The 24,984-nt window shown below is 41.0% G+C and overlaps 1 protein-coding gene across 1 annotated transcript in view; it reads left to right on the top strand.

The window, feature by feature from the left end:
- The window catches only part of LOC117357752, a 245,966-nt gene that overhangs the window by 43,337 nt on the left and 177,645 nt on the right, over window positions 1–24,984 (top strand). The window contains exons 3-4 of the mRNA XM_033938800.1: window positions 1,038–1,204; window positions 18,013–18,143. Of these exons, the coding sequence (XP_033794691.1) occupies window positions 1,038–1,204; window positions 18,013–18,143 (298 nt within the window). The remainder of the gene's footprint in view (window positions 1–1,037; window positions 1,205–18,012; window positions 18,144–24,984) is intronic.

Raw genomic sequence — 24,984 nt, 5'->3', positions numbered from 1 at the left:
GTCCTGCCAGTAAGCCTGCCTCCATAGAATGGCAGACTTTCCCCTTCCCAGTGAATCCTGGGATGCACCGAGGAGGGACCTGGGTCAACCGGAGTCTTAGGCCTCTCTACCAGTGCATTCTGGGATGCACTGGAAGTGGCCTAAGATTCCAATTGGCCAGATCCCCTTGGCCACGCCCATGGGGGACATGCATTCTGGCGAAGGATGTCTCGGTGACGACAGGAGGAATTGGACACTCCTCCTGCCATAGACATTCAAAGGGGGTCTTTGGGGGTTCCGACAGGTGGGAGTGGGCATCCCTCCTGCCAGCCAACTTCAAGGGGGGGATGACAACATGTTCCCTGCCTGAGCTGCTAAACTGATTGCAACAGGGAGATTCCCTTGCCGCGATCATCTTAGCAGCTACGTCTATTTGAAATGTAGATCAGCATTTTGCTGGCCTACATTTCAGGTGTCTATTGCAACCCTAGAGAGATGTCTAGGGCCACCTAAGCTCGCCTAAGGCCACTTCCAGATGAAACCATGCCCACACCTAGCCTTGGGTGAGATTAGGCAGCCCTACGCGTCTCCCTAGGCTCATGAAAAGTCCTACAATGTAGACTGTCTGCCTTGGAGTGCTTTTTTTTTAATGTGCATCCCGATTGGCTGGTTAGACAGTGGTAGGATGCCTACTGCTGCCTACAATAGGAATGCTGTTTATAGAATTTGCCTCTAAGGGTTCACGTGCTAACTATGTGCTAATTGGTTAGGCCACAATGAGGAGCTGTACTAACCAATTAGAGTTGAACACGCCTACTCTCCACCCCCATAGATGCCCCCAGTAAGCATATGTTGGTGGTTAACACAGTTTGATTAAAGGACCCTTTGGGTTGCATCTCTATCAACGTGAACAATTAAACTGTATATCATATTACTTAATCATAATTTTCAAAGCATTATGGCCATTTCTGATGCTTTATAAAAAAAAAAAATGCATTCCTTGTATTTTTATTTTAATTATTTTTATATGTGTGTGTATGTAATATATATATCTCCAGGTACAGTGCCGTATTATCTCACCAACATAAGTATTCAAGCTTCAATCTCAGACAGTCAAATGAAGGTGACAGTGAATGGAACAGATGCCCTTAAACCTGTATCTTTATGTACTGGTGATACTTTAATAGAAGTGCAGGTTTTTTCACCAGATGGCACCAAATCACAGGTATTGTAAACACTTCCATATTTTAGTCTTTTCACTGTTTCCTTCTATACCCCTTTCTTCTTCTACTTTACTTTCACTATTTTGTCACTTATTGAAACTCCTTAGATAGGATTTGTGGTATATATGTACTGGGAGGGACGGAGTGAGGGTTGTGTGTGCATCGCTCTCCTTATAATAACAGTCTCTGGGAGAAACAGAGATTTACAATATACCAGATAACAAATACGTATATTGGGAGACCAAGGTGTACTACCTAATGAATTATAATAATCATAAATTTAATTTGAGATAGGGAGGTTCATGGTTTGCTGCTGAGCTATTTAATAGATATATTGGGAGACAAAGATATACTATATAATGAATTATAATAATCATAAATTTAATTTGAGATAGAATGAGTAGTCAGGGCTGTTCATTTAGAGAGTGTTGAATTTTTGGCACTATACAGAAGTTTCATTCTGTTTTCTGTATGATCTGGAGACATTTACCCCCTCTTCTATTAAACTGCACTAGGAACTCTATGAGCATCGGGAGCGTCTATGAGCATCTATGAGCATCTGGAGCAGCATGGGCCATTCAGCGTGGCTCACCACGCTAAAAACTGCTAGCGCAATTTAATAGAAGAGTCCCTTAATATTGGAGAATATCTGCACAAATTTGTTGACAAGGCACAAAATTTGGAGGCTGAAAATAACTCCAAAAGTATTAATTGTTCCTTTGAGTAGGATCTGCTATAAAATAATATAAAAATTTATTTCTATCCTGCAATAACTTTGTGGTTTTATGCACTTAACAAAATATAAGAAACCTGTACATAACCAATGAATTATAAGTCAATAATACAAAATACATATTGTCAAACCATCAACATTAATCCCACAAAAATTCAATGAATAAAAAAGGCTTTAACATATGCCTATAATGAAGATAAGATGTATAATTTTTTTTTTAAATCAAAGGGTGCAATTTAGGTTCCCATTTAGCTAGCTGCCTGATAGGAAAACACTCATACGAAATATTTTTTATGAGTACAACCTCATACTGAAGGGAACAGAAAAAAATCTGCATTACGTAGAAGTCGAGCAGAAATATTAAATTCAAAAGGTCTATTAGATAGCTCGGCAGCAAACCACGAAGCATCATATAACAAAAATAAAGACAGAGATTTTTACCCTTGAAAACAGATGGCTTCTGATCTGTAAGCTGAGTGTTAATTTATGCAGAAGTAGCAAGTAAACACAGCCTCAAAATAGCAATCTTTGTTTGACACACAGAACTCTCTTGAGGGTCCATAGAACAAACCAATTGGGTTTCTTCTGCATATAGGCAGACACTTTAAATTAAGGTGGTGAGACTGAACAGAAAGAGATTGAACAAGAGTTAATCCAAATATAGATCCTTGGGGAACATTGGGTTAGACTAGAGAAAGGAATGGAACCATCTTAGCACTGTCCCACAGATTCTAGCCCCAGTTAATCTAGCTAGGAGAAGATGACAACTAAATTGAAAGATGCACTCATGTCAAACAGGACATGCCTCCTTCTATTGAAGTGACTGTGAATCTCATTTACTGTTTTAACAAAAGCTAACTTGATATTGTGTCCCAGCTGGTAACCCAAGTTTTTAAGGTGAAAATGTAGAGGGGCACATCTAAGTCCTCTTTTGGCCTAAGTCCCTAGATGCAGAAAGTAGGCAGCAGGGAAATGTCCATTCTCAAAAAAAAGTCCAAAATAAGGGTTTTTTTTAAAGAATGGCCTACCTCTACGTTCACCAGTTTAATCGCCAAAACCACCACTACGTCTATCCTTAAGACACATTCCCAACCAAAAAATTGCCCAATTCCCAAACGCCCAAAACAAGACCTTTTAGGCAAAAAAGGGGCCAGTCCTTCACCTAAAAGCAGGATTCTGTAACTGTCTGTCAAAAACAACGTCAGTTACAGAATCATATAACAGTCGTGTCCCCCCCACCCCACCCCCACCCCCCGCCGATCGTGGCAGGAGAGATGCCCAATCTCTCTTGCCGAAGAACACCCCCCCAACATCCGTGATGACCAGCAGGAGATATCCCAAGCCCTCCTGCCAGAAAGAACACCCCGCCCAAACACCCGTGGCGATGACCGGCAGGAGGGATCCCAAGCCCTGCTGCCGGAAAGAACATACCCTAAACTACAAACCCCAAACCGGCAGTAGGGAGCCCAAGCCTTCCTGTTGGACAGCCTCCCTCTGAACCCCGAACAGGCAGGAGGGAGCCCAAGCCCTCCAGCTGGAAGGCAAGCACCCCCCTGAACCCCTTAACCCCATGACAATGCACCCAATCCCCCTGGGTCCCCCATTTAACCTGAAAACTTGGCCAGCTGGCCGGGTCCTCCCTCCATCCATCTGGCAGGCCTGCCTTCCTCTGAAATGCGGGCCTGCCCTTTCCCAGTGCATGTGCCTAAGGCCCCACCCATAGAAGGTCCCTTAGGCAACTGGCCCAATTCCTGTTGTCTCAAGTGCCTAAGGCCCCTCCTATGGGCAGGGCCTTAAGCACCTGGCCCAGTCAGGCCCTAGGCCCCTCCCCAGTGCATCCCATCTGCACTGGGAAGGGGCAGGCCCACTATTCGGAGGAAGGCAGGCCAGACGTACAGATGGAGGGAGGACCTGGCCGGACAGCAAACTTTGTAGGTTATAGGGGGTCCAGGGGAGTTGGGGGATCCAGGGGGATATGGGGAGATTGGGTGTGTAATCAGGGGTTAGGGGGTTCAGAGGATGCTTGCTTTCTGGCAGAAGAGCTTGGGATCTCTCCTGCCAATCATTGCTGAGGGTGTTGGGGGGTGTTCTTTCTGGCAGGAGGGTTTGGGATCCCTCCTGCCGGTAATCGCGAGGTTCATGGATGGTTCTTGCCGGCAGGAGGGCTTGGGCTCCCTCCTGCTGTTGATCGCAGTTTTGGGGGGGATCGCAGCAGGAGAGATTAGGCATCTCTCCTGTTGCAATCATTACCGGTGCAGGGGGGACAGGTTGCCTGGGCTGCTGAGCTGATCAGCGGCCCCTATTTGGAACTTATATCTGTTTTGACTTGGTCTAAGTCAAAATGTATACGTTCCATCTGGCAACCTGTCAAATCTTTTTGGTTATGGCTGCCAAATGACTAAGTCTAGATCGGCCCACCTCCCACCCTTTCCATTCCTCAAAAAATGCCCCTTTTCACTGTAGGCGTTCTGAGGCAGGGTAATAGCCTAAGCTGGGTTTAGATACGTCTAAAACCAGCTTTGATTATCGGTACTTGGACAATCTGTCTTTTACATCGTCCAAGTACCGACTTAGGTCAATTTCTGTACTTTTTTTTTTTAATTATGAGCTCCATACTGTGTGTGTGTTTATATATATATATATATATATTTATTTATACATACACAGTATGGAGCTTATAATTAAAAAAAATATATATATATATAGTGTTAAGGAAAAGGCCCTTTCAGTATAATTCCCATGAATGCTAGGTTAGAAACTTAATCGAAGTTTATGAGATTGGAAGGCTCAAAGGTTGAGTCTTTAAGAGGATGAGTCCCAGCCATGAGAAGAGATCGTCTTCATTTGTAAGAAGACAGGCTGGACTACAGTCTTTTCCTCTTGTGGGGATGGCTAGTTTCCATCTTCCTAATAGTAGTGCTTACACCAGCACAATCTGTGACCTGAATGCCTCCATGTTTCTCAATCACTCTCCCACATTGCAGGTGATACCAGTGGTTGTGGCTCAGAGCAAATGGACATGTTTGATGCACAATCTTGACATCATTGTGACATCAATAATATGCACCTAGATGGCAGATTGTCACTAAAAACAATATGAATATGTGCTGGTGTACCTGACCATCCTAGGGATTTGAACCCACTACCTTGAGAAGATGAGATAAGTGCATTTAACCACCAAGAAGTGTCTTGAACCACATTAGCTCTGAACCCTGGAAAGATAGAGTGCAAATGTAAATGCCAAAGTCCTCTCTTATGAGACCAGTAAGAGGGTGTGAAAGTACCTGGAGAGTTTGCAGTAGATTTGAAACCACCAAGGCTCTTTCTGAACATTTCTGTTGTGGTTTGGGATGGCCTGAAGGTGTTGGGGTGATGTAGCATCAGAAGACTCACAGGGCAGAAAGCTAATGTAGTTCAGTGGTTAAAAGCACTTCTTCCATCTTCCCAAGGTTGTGAGTTCAACCACCCCAGGATGGTCAGGTACCTCAGTACGTGCTCCTATTTTTTAGTGACAGTCTGTCATCTAGATGCATATTGATGTCAAGATTGTACGTCAAACATGTTCACTTGCTCTGAGCCACAGCCACTGTGAGTAGGGTTTCTCTTCTTATTTTCTTAAACTTTGGGAATGAGGTTTAGTATACAACATTTTTTTTTCATGTTCTTTTATTGAGTAATGCATTATTAAACATCTTTTTCCATTATTAGCAAAAAAAAAAAACCCAAATCAGAAGACCCATACACCTATATGTGGACGCCTCTGGCACACCTAACTCATGCCTAATGCATGCCCAAAAGTAGACCTGGTTTTGCAACACCTACATTTTAGGCAAGAACATAGATGTCTTAGAACGCTTAAGAATGTTGAGCGCTATGTGATTCTGTAAATGGATGTCCATATTAAAACCACGCCCACACATCCCATTAGGCGTGACTTTTTCTGATGTACGTCTATGAAATTGTAGACTCCTATTCTGTGAATCGCGCACAGCCTTTGGATGTCTAACTTCTAATTATTGCTTGTTAAAGTTGTTTATTGTGTCTATTATTCAATCTATTTGGATGTCTAAGTTGCAGGACGTCTACATTGTGGATGCCTAACTTTAGGCGTCCTTTATAGAATTTTTCCCTTAGAGTCCTCAAAGTAAGGGGAGAGTGTGGCGCAGTGGTTAAAGCTACAGCCTCAGCACCCTGGGGTTGTGGGTTCAAACCCACGCTGCTCCTTGTGATCCTGGGCAAGTCACTTAATCCCCCCATTGCCCCAGGTACATTAGGTAGATTGTGAGCCCGCTGGGACAGACAGGGAAAAATGCTTGAGTACCTGAATAAATTCATGTAAACCGTTCTGAACTCCCCTGGGAGAACAGTATAGAAAAATTGAATAAATACAAAAAAATAACCAACCCTTAGACAAGTGCAATACTTGTGATTAACTGGCCCCCTGGAACAATATTTTTTTACATTTTATATTGAATCTTTTTTCAGTCCATATCAAATTTCCGCACCTCTCCCTACTGTTTTTATCCTTAAATGTTTCTTTTATATTGAAATGTATTTCTACCCATTACCTTACCTATTGTTGTCACGTATGTTTATTGTTCTATTGTATATGTTTAGTCATGTTTCGTATTTCAGACTCTCCTGTTTCTTTCTCTGTCTTTGGAATGCCTAGTAATGTTTCCTTGCCGTTTCCAGTGACAATAATAGCAAGTCAGTCTATACTTATCTTGGATCCATCAATGTGAGGTAATATTTTCCCATCCCAGTGCAAAATAAAAAGACCTTCAAAGGAAATTTTGTTTTCTTCTGCTGATGCAACTGTTCTCCTAACTTGCATTCAAGATTGTCTGATTGAACTTCTGGAGAGTGTTATATCAGTAATGTCATGACCAGGGGCCTGAGCTAGAGAATGACACGGTGACAAAATTCATCACCGTTCCCATCCCCACAGATAACCACGGGAAATAATCCCATGTCATTTTCTAGTGTCTATTTCAACCTCAGTCCTTCTACACCAGCATTCTTCAAAGCAAAGCTTGTGGGTCAGTGGTTGTGGCCATTCATACTCTGATTCTTCCCTCTCTTCTTAAAGAATGACATGAAGATGGTTTCCCGTGGTTATCCGGGAACGGTGATGAATTTTGTCACCGTGTCATTCTCTAGCCTGAGCAACAGTTCTAGCCAGAAACATTGACACAATCTAAGGCACCAACACCACTGGAGATGTCAAGATATTCTTAGGTGTTTTTGTCAATGATGGAGTACTGGCAACCTCAGTAGACATTGATTTCATAGGTTGATATTTATCTTCTCTTTCAGACTTGCTAGATGATGCTGAAGAAAATTCAGATGTTATGTGCCTTGGTCTGCCTTTCCTCATACCTCACTTTTGTCCTGATTTTTTTTTCCTTGTGCTGCCTCTTTCTGCATTCTTTTACAGTTGTTTATAATATCTTTATTCATTTTAAAATCAAATAACAAGTGCACAAAAATGTATCATAAATTAATTCCAATATAGCACTGTAATATCTAACACATAAAATCTAATAGTATAAAAATCCCCACCCACCCACCCTTCATCAAATTCTCAACCAGAAAACATTATATTATATTATGTAATATATTATAAACATAGCTTTTTAAATTTCACCCCAAATCCACCCTCCCCCTTGAGTGTGCTAGATAAATCTAAAAAAGAAAAGAAAAGGAAAAGAAAAGAGTTGATGCCTATTCATCACAATACTTTTCCAATGGCCTCCAAATCTTTGCAAAGTTATTATAGTTCCCTTTTTGTAACGCTATTGCTCTTTCCATCTTAAAAATATGGCATAACAAATTCCACCAGAATGTGTAATTAAGATTTTTTGTAATTTTTCCAATTATTGGTAATATGTTGAATGGAAAACCCTGTCATAATTAATAAAAGTTTGTTGTTATGTGACGATATTTGACTCTTTTTTCTCATAGCCATTCCAAATAAAACGGTATCATAGGAAAGCGCAACATGGTTTTCCAGTAAAGAATTTACTTGAGTCCAAATTGAATTCCAAAATAACTTGATATAGGGACAATAATAAAGTAGATGATCTAGTTTTACTTAAAAATCAGCTCCACTCATACAGCAAGAAAACATTTTCTGCCTTTGCTTCTGTAGATTCTCAATCTTCTTCATTTTTAAGTTCAGTCATAACACCTTATTTTGAAATATCAAACTGTTTGAGTTCATTTTTAAAGATTTCTTCATTCTATCACCTTCTCGTTGATGAGTTCTGTGTTTCTTTAGGGACAAATACTCTTCATGTAGTTTCATCAACTTCCTATGCATTGTATCGGTATCCTGGCTTGATCCCAAACCAACTATGAAAAATTGGTATCTCACATGAAAATCACTCCTGGAATGCCCCTGGGGATAATGCACGTGTGTACAAGAGTGTGAATACACCCTAACTCAAATGAAAAAAACCTTAATTAAATTAAATTAAATTAAATGGATCAAAGGGATCAATCAGTACGGGCCCGATGCCCTTATTTCAACCATTGGCCCCAGGCGGAGTTTATACAGTGATAAACACTTAGAAATAAATCTAAATAAACCCAGCCTCGTACATCACATTGTCCCTTTGAAACCTGCAAAAATATTTAAAAGGTCCACACATGAAACAAGGCTACTAAAATCCCCAGGTGCAGACCCCAGAAGAGAAAGTCATGAGGCAAAAAATCTCTCTGAAACCTCCCTTACAAAAAACAAAAATGTGAAAAAATGTAATAGCTAATTTATACATGACCAAATTTGAAGAACAACACTTGTATGTTCATCCTTATTTCCAACACATGGTATGTTGGTTTAGGTTTATAGATGATATCTTTTTCATCTGGACATCATCAGGGGAGTCTTTACAGTTGTTTATTTCCTGGATCAACTCTCTTACAATAAACCTTAAATTCACTCATACCTGTCATACTCATAGTATCTCGTTTTTAGATACTGAGGTCATCTGTGAGAATGGCATTCTTTCTACGAGGATGCATCATAAACATACTGAAAAAAACAATCTGTTATCCTATGCTAGTTGCCATCCCAGACGCCTTAAAACGGCAATCCCGATAGGCCAATACTTACGGGCACGAAGGATTTGCACTAATCTTCATGATTTTCAAATGGAAGCAAAAAATCTAAGAGAGAAATTTCTTAGCAGGGGCTATCCTGAATCTGTTATACGAAAGGCTTATTTACGCGCTCGTTATGCGAACAGGGATTTACTTCTTGCTCAAAGAAAGAAAGAAACATCTACAAATCAAATTTGTGTTATCTCCCATTCTAATCAATCTGCTCTGATAGCCCAAAGCCTACATAAACACTGGCATGTTTTACAGTTACATCCAATTTTTAAAGAACATCCTTGCATTGCATTCACCAGAGGCAGAAATTTATCCGAACATTTGGTCTCTTCGGACTTTACTGTACATCATTCCTCCCAGATAATGACAGGCAGTCACGGCCCGTGTGGCCGTTGTTCTGTGTGTTCTACCTCGTATCAAGGATCTTTTTGGATACATCCCAAAACTTTACGGAGGTATCAATTGCGAGCTGTGACATCGTGTGCTTCATCATACGTTGTTTATGTGATTTCCTGCCCATGTGGATTATATTATGTGGGTTGTACTACCCGGGCTATCAGAGCAAGAATAATTGAACATCGTAGTTGCCTAAAGACTGAAAAACTAACGGCTCCTATGGTGGCTCATAATTTGAAACACCACCATACATTTGTCCAACTCAGGTGGTGCGTGTTGGAACAAATCCCCAGCACCTACAAGGGAGATAAACAAAGTCATCTTCTGGTTAGAGAAAATTTCTGGATTTTCACTTTACGAGCATCCTCTCCTTTTGGTCTCAATGAGAACGTTGACAAATGTTTCACATAAAGATTGACACTTATTAGTGTGTTTTGTCTTCTTATAATTCTTTTTGACTCATTAACATCTTTTTTATATTTTTTTGACGTTTTCTCACGTCATGACGCTCCCGTCATGACGCTTGCGTATACCCAGGTGGAGCTCTTTAAATTGTATTATAAGAACTCTCTGTTTCAGGCATTCATTTGCCAGTGCAGCCTGATTGTGCCGCTGCCAAGAGTCATTTCGGTCTCTATATTTTTGAGATTGTGGTGTTTTTGACAAATTCTTCAGTCATCTAACTAAATCTTTTGCTCCCTCCTGATGAGGAAATTGAAACAGGACCTGTCGAGTGAGCAGAATGAGTGAAACTTTTGATTGTGTATGGAGTGAGTGAAAAGCTTTATGGACTTTTATTGAATAGCTTTTCTGATTGGAACTTTACCTTCATGAACTTTGTACCGCATTGCTGGCGAGTGAACTGAATGAGAACTTAAGAGAACATTGCATTGACAACTTTATTCCCTTAATGAATACGCTTTAGACGAGCGGGACTTTTCTAATAAAGAACATTACAGAGTCATCATTGGATATCTCGGAAGTTCATCTCGATGTGGAATTACAGAGCTAAGTACATGTTTGCACATTTTTTATCTTGTCACGTTTGAGTTTCACCTTTTGATACTTTTACTTTTTCGTTTATATGCATTGAGGATTTTTCTTTCACTTTTGAATTTTTTGGTAGCATTTATAATAATTTTTTGTTAGACCTTGGATTCTCATTTCTCATTATTATTATTACATTTTTTCACATTTTTGTTTTTTGTAAGGGAGGTTTCAGAGAGATTTTTTGCCTCATGACTTTCTCTTCTGGGGTCTGCACCTGGGGATTTTAGTAGCCTTGTTTCATGTGTGGACCTTTTAAATATTTTTGCAGGTTTCAAAGGGACAATGTGATGTACGAGGCTGGGTTTATTTAGATTTATTTCTAAGTGTTTATCACTGTATAAACTCCGCCTGGGGCCAATGGTTGAAATAAGGGCATCGGGCCCGTACTGATTGATCCCTTTGATCCATTTAATTTAATTTAATTTAATTAAGGTTTTTTTCATTTGAGTTAGGGTGTATTCACACTCTTGTACACACGTGCATTATCCCCAGGGGCATTCCAGGAGTGATTTTCATGTGAGATACCAATTTTTCATAGTTGTATTGTTACGTATATTGGTATCCATTTATATATTTTTTGGTATAGTTTTTTGGCCTTTTTGGTAAATATTTCTACCCATATGGAGACCCCGGCCTGGCAACGCACGTTATGCTTTTCAAGTGATTACGTTCAACAATTAACATCTAAGTCATCTATTTTGGAGGACAATCATGTGGAACCATTGTCATCTTTCTCCACTATTAAAGATCAATGGTTGAATCTACAAAGGACACTGATAAGAATGGATTTACATAGTATGTCTCTAATTGAATATATTAAGAAATTAATGATCCCTAGAGGATTGAGAATCCAAAAAACACCTGGAATATTTCAAAACAATACCATCTTTTTAGAGAAGTGGGCAGCCATTTTAAACAAGTGTTCCCTTGATTTAATGGTATTGATGGTAGATACTATTAATGAAACTACTATAGAGGTTACCAGAGAATCGGATGATAAATTCCAACAGTTAACTACAGGTCCAGATTCAAAACAATTTCAGGACCAACTAGGAGAGCTTCAACACACTTTAGAAAATTTTCGTAAAAAACATAAACAGGATAAGCTCAAAAAACTTCATAGGGATACACAGGACTATTTACAAGGGTCCATTTATCCGTGGTTGGGCAAGTTGCAGGATTCACAGGCTCCACAGGAAGGGGGATCCCACACGGAAATGAGAGTTCAAGTGAGCTATCAGGGATTTTCAGATGATAACAACAGTTCCACTAGTGGGGAGGACACCAGAAATCAGCTTGGTAACAAGAATTTTTTAGGCCGAACTCGGCAAGGCCAAGGTCAGTGGAATCGACGCAGAAGAGGTCGAGGCAGAACCCAATACAATCAAGGGTCCCGACCTCAAACTCGATCACACAGTCCTCAAACCTACTAGTTACCAATATTTCAGGAACTAGTTTGACTGTTGAACAAACTCAGGTCCTTAATAAGGGCCTGTCATTTGTTCCTACTGTTAAATATGACCCATTCAAAAGTCGATGTGACCTGGCTAGAATAATACGAAATTTACAAGTTAAACTGTATTTTTCTTCCGAGTCCCCCCATCAGGATAATTCGATTTTACGTCCCAAATCCACGTGGGTCCCCCCAGGTCCCATTGATCCTATTATTGCAACTTTCAGAGACCTGGTTCTTAGGGACTTGCAAAATTTAGAGTCTTCCCCTTCTAAAAAATATTATAACAACATGACACGCTTGGAAATTCAGGCTCTTGATACTCTGAAGCAGAATTCTCACCTTATATTCAAACCTGCCGATAAGGGGGGCTCAATAGTGATTCAGAATAGGGACCAATATTCAAGGGAGGTTCTCAGACAATTAGGGGATACTGTTAACTACAGTCGTCTCTGTGGTGATCCCATTAAGGGTTTACAAGAAATTATAACTCAATTAGTTGACGCTGCATGGACACAGGGGATGATTACAAAAGCTGAAAAACGTTTCTTATTACCTAGTTGTCCTAGAACCCCTGTTTTTTACACTGTCCCCAAAATTCACAAGTCTCTTACTATGCCTCCAGGCAGACCTATTGTCTCGTTAAAAAATTCTATACTAGAGCCCTTGTCCCAATTTCTGGATCACTTTTTGCAACCCTTTGTACGCCAGGCCAAATCCTACATCAAAGATACCTCGGACTTCCTTCGAAACATTGAACAGATTGGTCTCCTTCCTATTGACAGCATTATGGTGACCCTGGACGTAGTGTCCCTATATATGAGTATACCACAGAATGAAGCTCTTCAAGTTGTGGAGTCCACCTTGAACCGACGGGATGTTCTAGATAGAGTTTCCACTAAGTTCCTGGTGGATCTAGCCACTTTAGTTCTCACTAGGAACTACTTTAAGTTTGACCAAGATTTTTTCCAACAAAATCAAGGGGTGGCCATGGGTACTACGGCGGCTCCTAGCATAGCTAATTTATACATGACCAAATTTGAAGAACAACACTTGTATGTTCATCCTTATTTCCAACACATGGTATGTTGGTTTAGGTTTATAGATGATATCTTTTTCATCTGGACATCATCAGGGGAGTCTTTACAGTTGTTTATTTCCTGGATCAACTCTCTTACAATAAACCTTAAATTCACTCATACCTGTCATACTCATAGTATCTCGTTTTTAGATACTGAGGTCATCTGTGAGAATGGCATTCTTTCTACGAGGATGCATCATAAACATACTGAAAAAAACAATCTGTTATCCTATGCTAGTTGCCATCCCAGACGCCTTAAAACGGCAATCCCGATAGGCCAATACTTACGGGCACGAAGGATTTGCACTAATCTTCATGATTTTCAAATGGAAGCAAAAAATCTAAGAGAGAAATTTCTTAGCAGGGGCTATCCTGAATCTGTTATACGAAAGGCTTATTTACGCGCTCGTTATGCGAACAGGGATTTACTTCTTGCTCAAAGAAAGAAAGAAACATCTACAAATCAAATTTGTGTTATCTCCCATTCTAATCAATCTGCTCTGATAGCCCAAAGCCTACATAAACACTGGCATGTTTTACAGTTACATCCAATTTTTAAAGAACATCCTTGCATTGCATTCACCAGAGGCAGAAATTTATCCGAACATTTGGTCTCTTCGGACTTTACTGTACATCATTCCTCCCAGATAATGACAGGCAGTCACGGCCCGTGTGGCCGTTGTTCTGTGTGTTCTACCTCGTATCAAGGATCTTTTTGGATACATCCCAAAACTTTACGGAGGTATCAATTGCGAGCTGTGACATCGTGTGCTTCATCATACGTTGTTTATGTGATTTCCTGCCCATGTGGATTATATTATGTGGGTTGTACTACCCGGGCTATCAGAGCAAGAATAATTGAACATCGTAGTTGCCTAAAGACTGAAAAACTAACGGCTCCTATGGTGGCTCATAATTTGAAACACCACCATACATTTGTCCAACTCAGGTGGTGCGTGTTGGAACAAATCCCCAGCACCTACAAGGGAGATAAACAAAGTCATCTTCTGGTTAGAGAAAATTTCTGGATTTTCACTTTACGAGCATCCTCTCCTTTTGGTCTCAATGAGAACGTTGACAAATGTTTCACATAAAGATTGACACTTATTAGTGTGTTTTGTCTTCTTATAATTCTTTTTGACTCATTAACATCTTTTTTATATTTTTTTGACGTTTTCTCACGTCATGACGCTCCCGTCATGACGCTTGCGTATACCCAGGTGGAGCTCTTTAAATTGTATTATAAGAACTCTCTGTTTCAGGCATTCATTTGCCAGTGCAGCCTGATTGTGCCGCTGCCAAGAGTCATTTCGGTCTCTATATTTTTGAGATTGTGGTGTTTTTGACAAATTCTTCAGTCATCTAACTAAATCTTTTGCTCCCTCCTGATGAGGAAATTGAAACAGGACCTGTCGAGTGAGCAGAATGAGTGAAACTTTTGATTGTGTATGGAGTGAGTGAAAAGCTTTATGGACTTTTATTGAATAGCTTTTCTGATTGGAACTTTACCTTCATGAACTTTGTACCGCATTGCTGGCGAGTGAACTGAATGAGAACTTAAGAGAACATTGCATTGACAACTTTATTCCCTTAATGAATACGCTTTAGACGAGCGGGACTTTTCTAATAAAGAACATTACAGAGTCATCATTGGATATCTCGGAAGTTCATCTCGATGTGGAATTACAGAGCTAAGTACATGTTTGCACATTTTTTATCTTGTCACGTTTGAGTTTCACCTTTTGATACTTTTACTTTTTCGTTTATATGCATTGAGGATTTTTCTTTCACTTTTGAATTTTTTGGTAGCATTTATAATAATTTTTTGTTAGACCTTGGATTCTCATTTCTTATTATTATTATTACATTTTTTCACATTTTTGTTTTTTGTAAGGGAGGTTTCAGAGAGATTTTTTGCCTCATGACTTTCTCTTCTGGGGTCTGCACCTGGGGATTTTAGTAGCCTTGTTTCATGTGTGGACCTTTTAAATATTTTTGCAGGTTTCAAAGGGACAATGTGATGTACGAGGCTGGGTTTATTTAGATTTATTTCTAAGTGTTTATCACTGTATAAACTCCGCCTGGGGCCAATGGTTGAAATAAGGGCATCGGGCCCGTACTGATTGATCCCTTTGATCCATTTAATTTAATTTAATTTAATTAAGGTTTTTTTCATTTGAGTTAGGGTGTATTCACACTCTTGTACACACGTGCATTATCCCCAGGGGCATTCCAGGAGTGATTTTCATGTGAGATACCAATTTTTCATAGTTGTATTGTTACGTATATTGGTATCCATTTATATATTTTTTGGTATAGTTTTTTGGCCTTTTTGATCCCAAACCGCCATAGCTGATTCACATACTATATGCTTATAGATTTCTGGTAAAGGTTTTCCTTCGACATAATGATAAAGACCAGTCAAAGAACACCCAGTCCACGTGGCAGTCTAGCAGTTGACAACTGACAGACTGACTTCCCAAGGAGCCAGTTTCTGGGTACAGATTGCAAACTAGATGATGCCATACAAACTAATTATTCTCAATCACTTACATACACAACACACAAGCAAACAGTGCATGCTGGGATGACCTCTAAATATTGTCTAATCAAGCTGAAATTTGACACATAAGACATACCAAGTGGACAAAAATAAGCTTTGTGGAGACAAGATTTGACAAGGTTGACTTTTTTGCATACTAACATGGACTACCCTAATGAAATAGGATCCAAGATGCTTGGTTCAGAAAAGATGGTTCATGGTCTAGCAAAGCCTAAAGCCTCCAAAACATAAGGCAGGGATACCCCTACAGTGCTAACCTATTTTCAGGACATCTCAGATAGGCAGTGACAATGGGCCCCAGGTTGTATTAATGCAAAAGTGCAAGCTCATACTTTCTTTGTCTGCCAGGCTGTTATTCTCTTTTATCACAGGGGTATTGCCTTATTCAGCTAACTGTAACTCCAGCAGTGCATTTTTTAAATACAGTTTGGGTGGTATGTCATGATGCAGCTGCTGCTACTTGCCTTTTCTGGTTCAAAAGGGAGATAGGGAGAGCCAAAGGTGCCACCATTTCTTAATGATTGCGGTGCTAATCACGATATGAATGATCCCACCCTGAACTCACCGAAGGAACTTGCTCAATATTGCAGGTGCTCATCTGTGGGAGCAAGAGTGGATAAAGTATTATACATATTTCCCAGGAAATCAGAATGTTGAGCCGTTTTCATATAGCAATTTTTCTCAACAAAAACCTTATTAAAAGCCCAAAATTCAAATAACCTGAGGCTGTGTATATAGCTTTAAGGAAAGATTATATTTCTCAGAAAAATATGATGAACTTCCAGTTGCTGTGGCAACCATCCCCTATGACTGAATAAAGCCAGCAGAAAAGCACATCAAATATAACATATTGTAATACAGAGCAAACTATGCATGGAGGAGGTTCTCCTACCCCTGAGTTCTACCACTGTCAGCTGCATTAACATGTTCTTTTTAATCTGTTTTCCATTTTTATCTATTTTCTCGTTTTGCATGTTGAGAAAAATTCTCAACACTCTTTACAATGATAAATAGCAATTTACGCACATAAACTGACTGTCCAAAAATGACCCTCCCTCAACACAAGACATTCCACTTTTAGGTGCTTTTAAAGAAAGTATGTCTCTGCTAATATTCACCTTCCTAAAATTTGACATTGCAAATACCAGTTGGACAGGGGTTTGCATGAATATATTAAACTATTAAAAGCTGATAATCAAATAGATCTGATTCACTTCTCAATATTCATTTATTGCTAATTCCATGTGAGTTTTCTCCAGCATTGCTCACAATTGTATCTTGAAGGTTGACTTTTTGAAAAGCTGGTAGCCATATTTCTGATAAAGGATCAGGAGCCTATCTTTCACACCCATTGTCAATATTCATGCCACCATCCCCTTTCTACTTTGCTTTCTCTGACCCATCTATCCTTATCACTGATTCCATCACATCACCTCTCTCATTTCTACCTGTATCCTCCATTCCCATTCTTTTCCAGTTTTCACAGTCTCATTGAGAGAGAAGAAAGTCTTAATAAAAGGGGAGAGAAATTATGGTAAGTATAGAAAGTCCTAGTTTTCTGCATCTATTAAAAACTCTTGAGCTATCTATTTTGTCTCTCACTTCAGAGTCCCCCATGCAGTTTACAGCTCTGATGCTGAGTCCGTTAAAACAAGACAGTTATATCTCCCATTTTCTTTTTCTTCCCAAGTCCATGTTGTAACCAAAGTATTCCCAGAGATAGTGTTCAAAGTTTTTCTAGTTGTCCTTCTTCCCTCAGCAGCAGGAGCCATTGAGACACTAAAGGGGACAATTATCAACATGGGCTACCATCATGATGTATTATTTTACCACTAACTTGTGCTGTTTTAGCACATGTCCCTTTAATGCAATGAGACTTAATTACCAATAACTAGTTTCAACAGAACAGTATACTGTATAAAAGGCTGCTGCACAATTTTCAGAAAGATGACATTTAAATATAATCATTGATACTATTTTTGTTTGTACTCTATTGTAACCTGATTTCAGTTCATTTATATGTGTTATTTGAATGGAACTTGTAAGACTAAGTAGGTATTCAGTCTAGAAATCAGTGGTTCCCAACCCTGTCCTGGAGGACTACCAGGCCAATCGAGTTTTCAGGCTAGCCTTAATGAATATGCATGAGAGAGTTTTGCATATAATGGAAGTGACAAACATTCAAATCTGCTCAATGCATATTCATTAGGGTTAGCCTGAAAACCTGATTGGCCTGGTGGTCCTCCAGGACAGAGTTGGGAACCACTGATCTAGATAACCCTGCAATGTTAGCTGTATTCTGGTTGACATGTGTGTAATCTGTGACGCTATTGTGCATGTTTATTTTGTACACCGCTTTGATCAAAAGCGGTATACAAACTTTCTAAATAAATAAATGTTTTTCTTTGTTCCTAGGTATATCAGGTACTTGTCACTCGTCTTCAGCTGCCATGTTTTATTAGTTTCACTAATGTCTCAGATCAAATGGAATACGAGTGCCCAGTTTCTCTAACAGCCTTTTACAGGCCTGTCTCAGTCAGAGGAAGGTGAGACAGACTGCCTATTTATTTATTTGCAATTGTGGGATAAATTATTCATTGGGATACAAAAATGTTTACAAGTATCTTTGCTACTCATTCACTCAGACAATAGTAAAGCTGCTGTAAAATGGACTTTTCCTTCTTTGAATTTAAGCTCATGAGTTTGGTACGTGATAGTCCTCATACATTCTGTCTCATTTCTTGCATTGTCAATAGTATTCACTGTTCAAAATTGGAGTCAGTATGAAGATATCCGAAAGAGCAAAGTGGTAAAGACTGTGTCTGGGTGACTATCAGTTTTAGAAAATAGAATTTGAAAGTTAGAAAATAAGCAAAATCACTCATGTCTTAATGTCTTAATGTTTTATGTATTATTTTTGCAACTGCTACTTTAGTTGCAAAGACATCTTTAACTGCAAAGTCACAACAAATGTCGCTTGACAATTATGTGAGTATATGTCAACAAATATTCATTAGAAAGTCATTACTCTGTTGGGAAACACAATATTTATCCAAAAATGCTGCTGATATTCACTTGTCTGCACCACTGAATATCTTAAGAAACTGGGGAGATCCAGAGGGAGGAGATCAGTGTTATCTGAGGAAAAGAGATTTTCAACACCACCTGGATAGTAGTGGGCACTCAACCCAATACCTGATTATTCAGAGGCAGCCACCCTCCAGGTACTGCAGCTAAATATTCCAATAGCCATTGCCTTTGGCTGCCAGTGTTAGATTAGCACACTGACTACCCACTGGTTCAATAACAGACTCCAAATTTCAGTGAAAGTGGAATATAAATGTGCATATGTACACCCACCCACGCTCTTAGACAGATATGTAGAAAGCAACTAAAATGTTTTCCCAGAAAACTTATATTCCTTGTCATCTGCAGCAGACAAATCCAGACACTTATGGGTTATGACCATCTATCAGCAGGTGGAGATAGAGAACATTAAACTGAGCTCTGTCACAAAGGATATTATGCTCCTTGGTCAGGCACTATTCTCTGTCTCCAGCAGGCGGATGGATAGTCTCTCACAAGCTCCTGGTCTTCTTTGCTACTCTGCTGCTGTTCTGAGTTTCTCAGTTCTGTTGAGCTGGAGGTGTTTAAGCTAAGCAGTGCCTACTTTATGTGGTACACTTGATAGTGCCAGGTCCCTCCCCCACCCCATCCTCCCTCCATGCTTCTGCCCCATTCTCCTTCCTCACAAGAATAAAAGAACATTTCTTGGCAACTTCTAAATGCTTGCAGCCACTCTTTGGAGAGAGCTGAATTAGATCTGAGCCACTGAATACTGCTTCATATCTGTATGCCCTTTATAGTGGTGAAAACACCTTTAAGTTTCTTTTTCTTTCTATCTTAGCTGAGACTATTAAGTGCTGCTCTCACACTGAGAAGTGAAGAGCAGCAGCAAGGCATGGTTCAGGATGTCCCTCAGAGCCAGAGTCTTCAAATTTGGCATGGTTGTGGTGGGGTCAACATGTTCCCATGTAGCCTTGTTGAAAACGCACCTGCAAGTGTTTTCTCAGCTAATTTCAGTGCCTGCATAGCTTACTGTGCCTCTTTCTCCTATGACTGGCATTACTGCTCCTTCCCTCAGTTTATTTTCTTGCTTCAAGCTTATTCATTCTTACTCAGGCACTTCTGCCCTTGGGTTCTTAGAGTTTATCTGAGGTATCTTTTAAGGTTCCCACCTCCAAAGAGGTGCCTCTGTACTCTGTTCTTGAGCCTGAGCTTTTGCTACCCTGTTTCCAGTACTTTCTGAATGGGCATTCTGTGATTTCTCTTGCCATTTCTGTCAGCTGGAGTTTCTGTATCTAATTTTGCTGACTGACTAACTCTGGACCTTTATAATAATAAAAACCCCTAAGGGGAGGAGGAATTAATTGAGAAATTGTGGAGAGTGGTGATTTTGATCAAAGTGAATTTTAAAAGCAGATTTGCTTTCTATCTGAATTGTGGTGGAAATTAACCCTACAAATCCCCCCCCTTCCCCTTGACCACCACCACCACCTTTTACAAAAGCACAGAAGAAGTTTTTAGGGCCTGCTGGCGCGCTGAATGCTCTACGCTATTCCAACAGTCATAGAATTCCTAGAGCATTGGAACAGCGCAGAGAATTCAACGCAACATCAGGCGCTAAAAACCTCTTCCGTGCTTTTGTAAGAACGATTTCTGAGTGTTATTTCTGCCACTGTACTATAATTGTATCAAAGTTGAAATGGTTACATCCCTGAGCTAATATTAATAATAAAAATAAAAGGCAGCACACATTAAGTGCCTTCCCTGGAGTCTTGCCCTTTTATCATTTCCTGGGTGTGGATCCTGGGATAAGTTACTTGCTAACATGGTGAGCTGTATTTGTGAATAAATTGGAAACATATTACTGGTTATTTGTATGTCAGTTCTCATACCAACTGCATGTTGTGCCTTGTGTAGTCTTATTCTTCACAGCATATCTCCTATCTATATGTCTGTGCTGCAAATTGCTGTTTATCTTGGCCTGAGACCTCGGCCACAGGAGCCAGCTCTGTGGGTGCTTTAGCACTTCCAATATCGAGCAAATGCCTTCACTTTGTCCAAGTACAGATAAATGTAATGGTTTCAGCACCATCAATCATTATGAACTGTTGGCTTCTATCAATGTTCCCTCTAATTTCTGCTGGCACATGCACCCAAAATGTTTTTCTTGTGCACAAATTTTCCGCCTCAACTCGACGTGTGCAGCATAGCCTATTTTCGCAATAAAGAAAGCCAGCAAAAAAATAAATAAATAAAAATCTGTGCATACAGTAGCTAGGCATATATGCTTCCTTCTAACCCGTGTGCATGCACTCACTCACATGGCTCTGCTGTATTTCATACCAGAATCAATTGTGTTTCCTGATATTATGTGGGTATCTGTTGTCTAATTTTTAGCTGTGAGTTAGACTGTTCAAGATCATCAGCCACAAGTTTCACACATCGTTCATCGGTGGTTGATTTCGGCCTTCCTGGTCTAGCATCATCATCTATGCTCACACCATTCTGAAATTGAGTTGCCTACCGAGAAACTGTACCACATTCCACTGTTAACTCATCACAAACTTCACGTAACGCACTGTTTCTGTTGGGTTTTTGCCATGTAGAGTTTCAATCTTAATGTACAACCTCTGATCGTCAACAGACACAGTACCCGAGACACCTGCAGCCTCCATTTCCCACACTTATCACAGCCACACTAAGTACACTACAGAAAAAGTGAAACAAGGTTTACTGCAATTGCATTATCCACTCCCCAATGTTACCAACCTGTGCATTATTTATGAAATGACCTTTGTATCTGCCTCTAATGAAGGAGCATGTCTTTAGACATTGTGTGAAGTCCAGCTCCAGCTCAGAATATGAAACACAACTCAGGTTCAGACTGCAGAGCGCAACTTTCTTTCCTTTAGTCATAGCAGATAAATTCAGAGTCCCTCCCTTTCTTATTTCTTTTTCGTACTTAGATGTTTGGCCTTCTGGAATCATCAAGTTTTGATTTTTGTTAGATTTATATCTAGTGGCTGTGAGGAAGGAGTTCTACTTATATCATTGTTTTCACTTATTATCCTCTGCTTTATTATGAGAAAGTTTTATTATTTTTAATATACCGACCATCAACAAATATACTGGCTGACCTAGGAGCATGACATCCTGTGTGACAGTGCTCACTTTAATGCTCTCTAACTCCACCTGCTGATAAATGGTCACAATGCACAAGTCTCTGGATTCATCTGCTATAACTAAAGAAAAGACAGGGTAGGAAGAAAAGGAGAGGGAGAACTTGAGGCAACATGGATTCACTAGAGGCAGATCTTGTCAGACAAATCTGATCAATTTCTTGGACTGGGTGACCAGATAATTGGCTAGACAAATCCGGCCCACCTGGCCATTTTATGGGGCCCACAGTGACTGTGCGCCTAACACTACCACCTCCCCGCCGCTAAAATTTAAAATCTTTGGGCAGCCGATGTGAAGCCAGCCTCCTTCCATCGGCCTTCCCCCAGAAGTGTTCGTTCTGCAGCATCCTGCATACCCGGAAAGAGGAAATACTGCAGAAAGAACACTTCAAGGGTAGGCCGTCGGCGGGAGGCTGGCTTCACGTCGGCTGCCCAAAGATTTTAAATTTCAGCAGCAGGGAGGTGGTAGATGGGGTAGTTGTGACTGTCGTATCGTAGGATCCAGCTGAGAGGGGAGGGCTGGGGTTGGGAATGAGGGAAGGACATATTGCACGAGCTGCGAGGGGAGGCGGGTTGGGAAAGCAAGAAGGACTTACCATATTTTTCGCTCATGATGCACTTTTTCCCCCAAACAAATGGGTGGAAAAAGGGTGTATCCTATGGAGTGCATACCCAACCCCTCCCCCCCTTACCTTATTTAGACCCTCCTGACCTTCCCTTCAGCTGACTCCCGAACTAGCTAAGGCAGGCAGGGCCCCCCCCCCCACCCCCACCTGATCTCCCTCCGTACCTTATTTTAGTTGGTACTGCAGTCCTGCTCTTCCCTTCGGCTGAGTTAAGCAGCGTCAGATTGGCCCAAAAGGCAGGTGCGAGCTTTTCACGCACTGCCTTGTCCTGCACCACTCCTGAATGGCTGCAGTTCCTGCTCATTGTCGCTCAGCAGCAGAAGAAACCAGCCGCAATGGGCCAGGATATCAGAAGGACAGGAGCCAGAAAGCTCACGGCTGCCCGCTGCACCTCTGGACCACCAGGCCAGAGGAAGTAGGAAGATGGGGCAGAGTGCAGAGCGAGCGAGGGAAGTGGGCTAGGTGCAGAGGGAGGGAGGGTGCAGAGTCTGACGGGGAACTGGGTGCAGAGTCTGACATGAGGAGTGGCTGGGTGCAGAGTCTGACATGGGAGGGAAAGAAGGGGGCTGGGTGCAGAGTCTGACAAGGGAGGGAGGGAAGGGGGCTGGGTGCAGAGCCTGACAGAGGAGGGAGGGAAGGTGGATTGGGTGAAGAACCTGACAGGGAAGGGGGGGGCTGGGTGCAGAGTCTAACGGAGGGGGGCTGGGTGCAGATGAGGGGGAGGGAAGGAAGGGGGCTGGGTGCAGTGTCTGACAGGGAGGGAGGAAGGGAAGGGGCTGGTTGCAGAGCATGGTGGGAGAGGCTGGGTCCAGGAGATAGGAAGTTGGTAAGGCAGGGAAGACAGATTCTTAGGAGTTTGGGAAAGACAGATACTGGGAGAGGGTTGGGAAGGACAAATGCATGGGTTGGGGGAGGTAGGAAAGGAGGAAAAGAGAAATGCTGCACAGGTGGAGTAGTGGGAAGGGAGAGAAAGAAATGCTGCCAATGGGGGAGGGAAAAGGAACAGAGAATTGTTGGACATAAGTGTGTGGTGTGAGAGGGAAAGAGAGATGATGTATATGGGAAAGGAAGAAAGAGGGAGAATTGTTGGCCATACTAGTGGTGGCGAGGAGGGAGGGAGAAATGTTACATTGGGAGGGAGGAGAGAAGACCCTAACATGGGAGAGATGTTAGACCACTGGAATGGGAAGAAGAGAGAGAGAGATGCCAGACCGCAGATAGGAGAGGAGAGAGATGTTAGACCTCAGGAAGAGGGAGGAAAGGAGAGAGAGATGCCAGACCATGGGAGAGGAGAGAGATTTCAGGCTATAGGAAGGAGAGGAGAAAGATGCCAGACCATATGAGGGGGGAAGGAGGAAGACAGAGATGTCTGACCATGGGAGAGGGATGAGATGGTGCATGGGGAAGTAGAGACAGAGGGAGGAGATGGTGCACAGCAATGTGTGCAACAGGGAAGAGATAGAAAGAAGAGGGAGGAGATGGTACACATGTATAGATGGGAAGAGAAGGCATAGAAAAGTAGATTTTGAGAAGAAAGCAGAAAAATGGAAGAAAGTTGAATGTTAAAAGTTATTGCTAAAGATGGACATATCCAAACAGACAGGATTTTAAATTACAGTCCACTTGAGGGGGCAATACTTTAAAAATAGAACAAAATACAAAAGACCCCCCCCCCCCCACTCATCAATACTAGGCAAGTTTCTCAAATAATATGATCATATAACATTTAAAGGCTTTTAAATATTTAAATGTGCTCATAAGCTCTTCAGCAAGGCGCCACAACAGCGGTACAATGTCGCTGAATTTTAATCATAACACATTGCATGGAGCAAGGATTCTCGCCTCTACTGGAGTGGCAAATGTTATGGCTCTACAAAAATTGTTTAACAGTAGACCACTTATCTGAAAAGGTCAGTTCATGGCTCCAACACAGTCTGTGTTTCGCTACGCTACATCAGGAAGCCGGAAAGATGAGCTTTTTATATTGTTTTTATTTGCAGTATGCAATGCCTGAGTCCTTTGGTCTACAGTGTAGACCAGGCATTGCATACTGCAAATAAAAACAATATAAAAAGCTCATCTTTCCGGCTTCCTGATGTAGCGTAGCGAAACACAGACTGTGTTGGAGCCATGAACTGACCTTTTCAGATAAGTGGTCTACTGTTAAACAACTTTTGTAGAGCCATAACATTTGCCACTCCAGTAGAGGCGAGAATCCTTGCTCCATGCAATGTGTTATGATTAAAATTCAAGCACCTTTCCAGCAACATAGTACCACTGCTGTGGCGCCTTGCTGAAGAGCTTATGAGCACATTTAAATATTTAAAAGCCTTTAAATGTTATATGATCATATTATTTGAGAAACTTGCCCAGTATTGATGAGAGGGGATCTTTCGTTCTATTTTGAAAGATGGATGTTTGGCAGAAAGTGAAGAAGAGAAAAACAGCAAATGGATAAGGTGCCCTGGATGCACAGTTAAGAGCACAGACAGAAGGAAGTGCAGCCAGAGACTGGG

Source organism: Geotrypetes seraphini, chromosome 3, assembly GCF_902459505.1.
Source record: "Geotrypetes seraphini chromosome 3, aGeoSer1.1, whole genome shotgun sequence".
NCBI classification, from domain to species: domain Eukaryota; kingdom Metazoa; phylum Chordata; class Amphibia; order Gymnophiona; family Dermophiidae; genus Geotrypetes; species Geotrypetes seraphini.
This window is presented reverse-complemented; position numbering and strand designations above follow the sequence as displayed.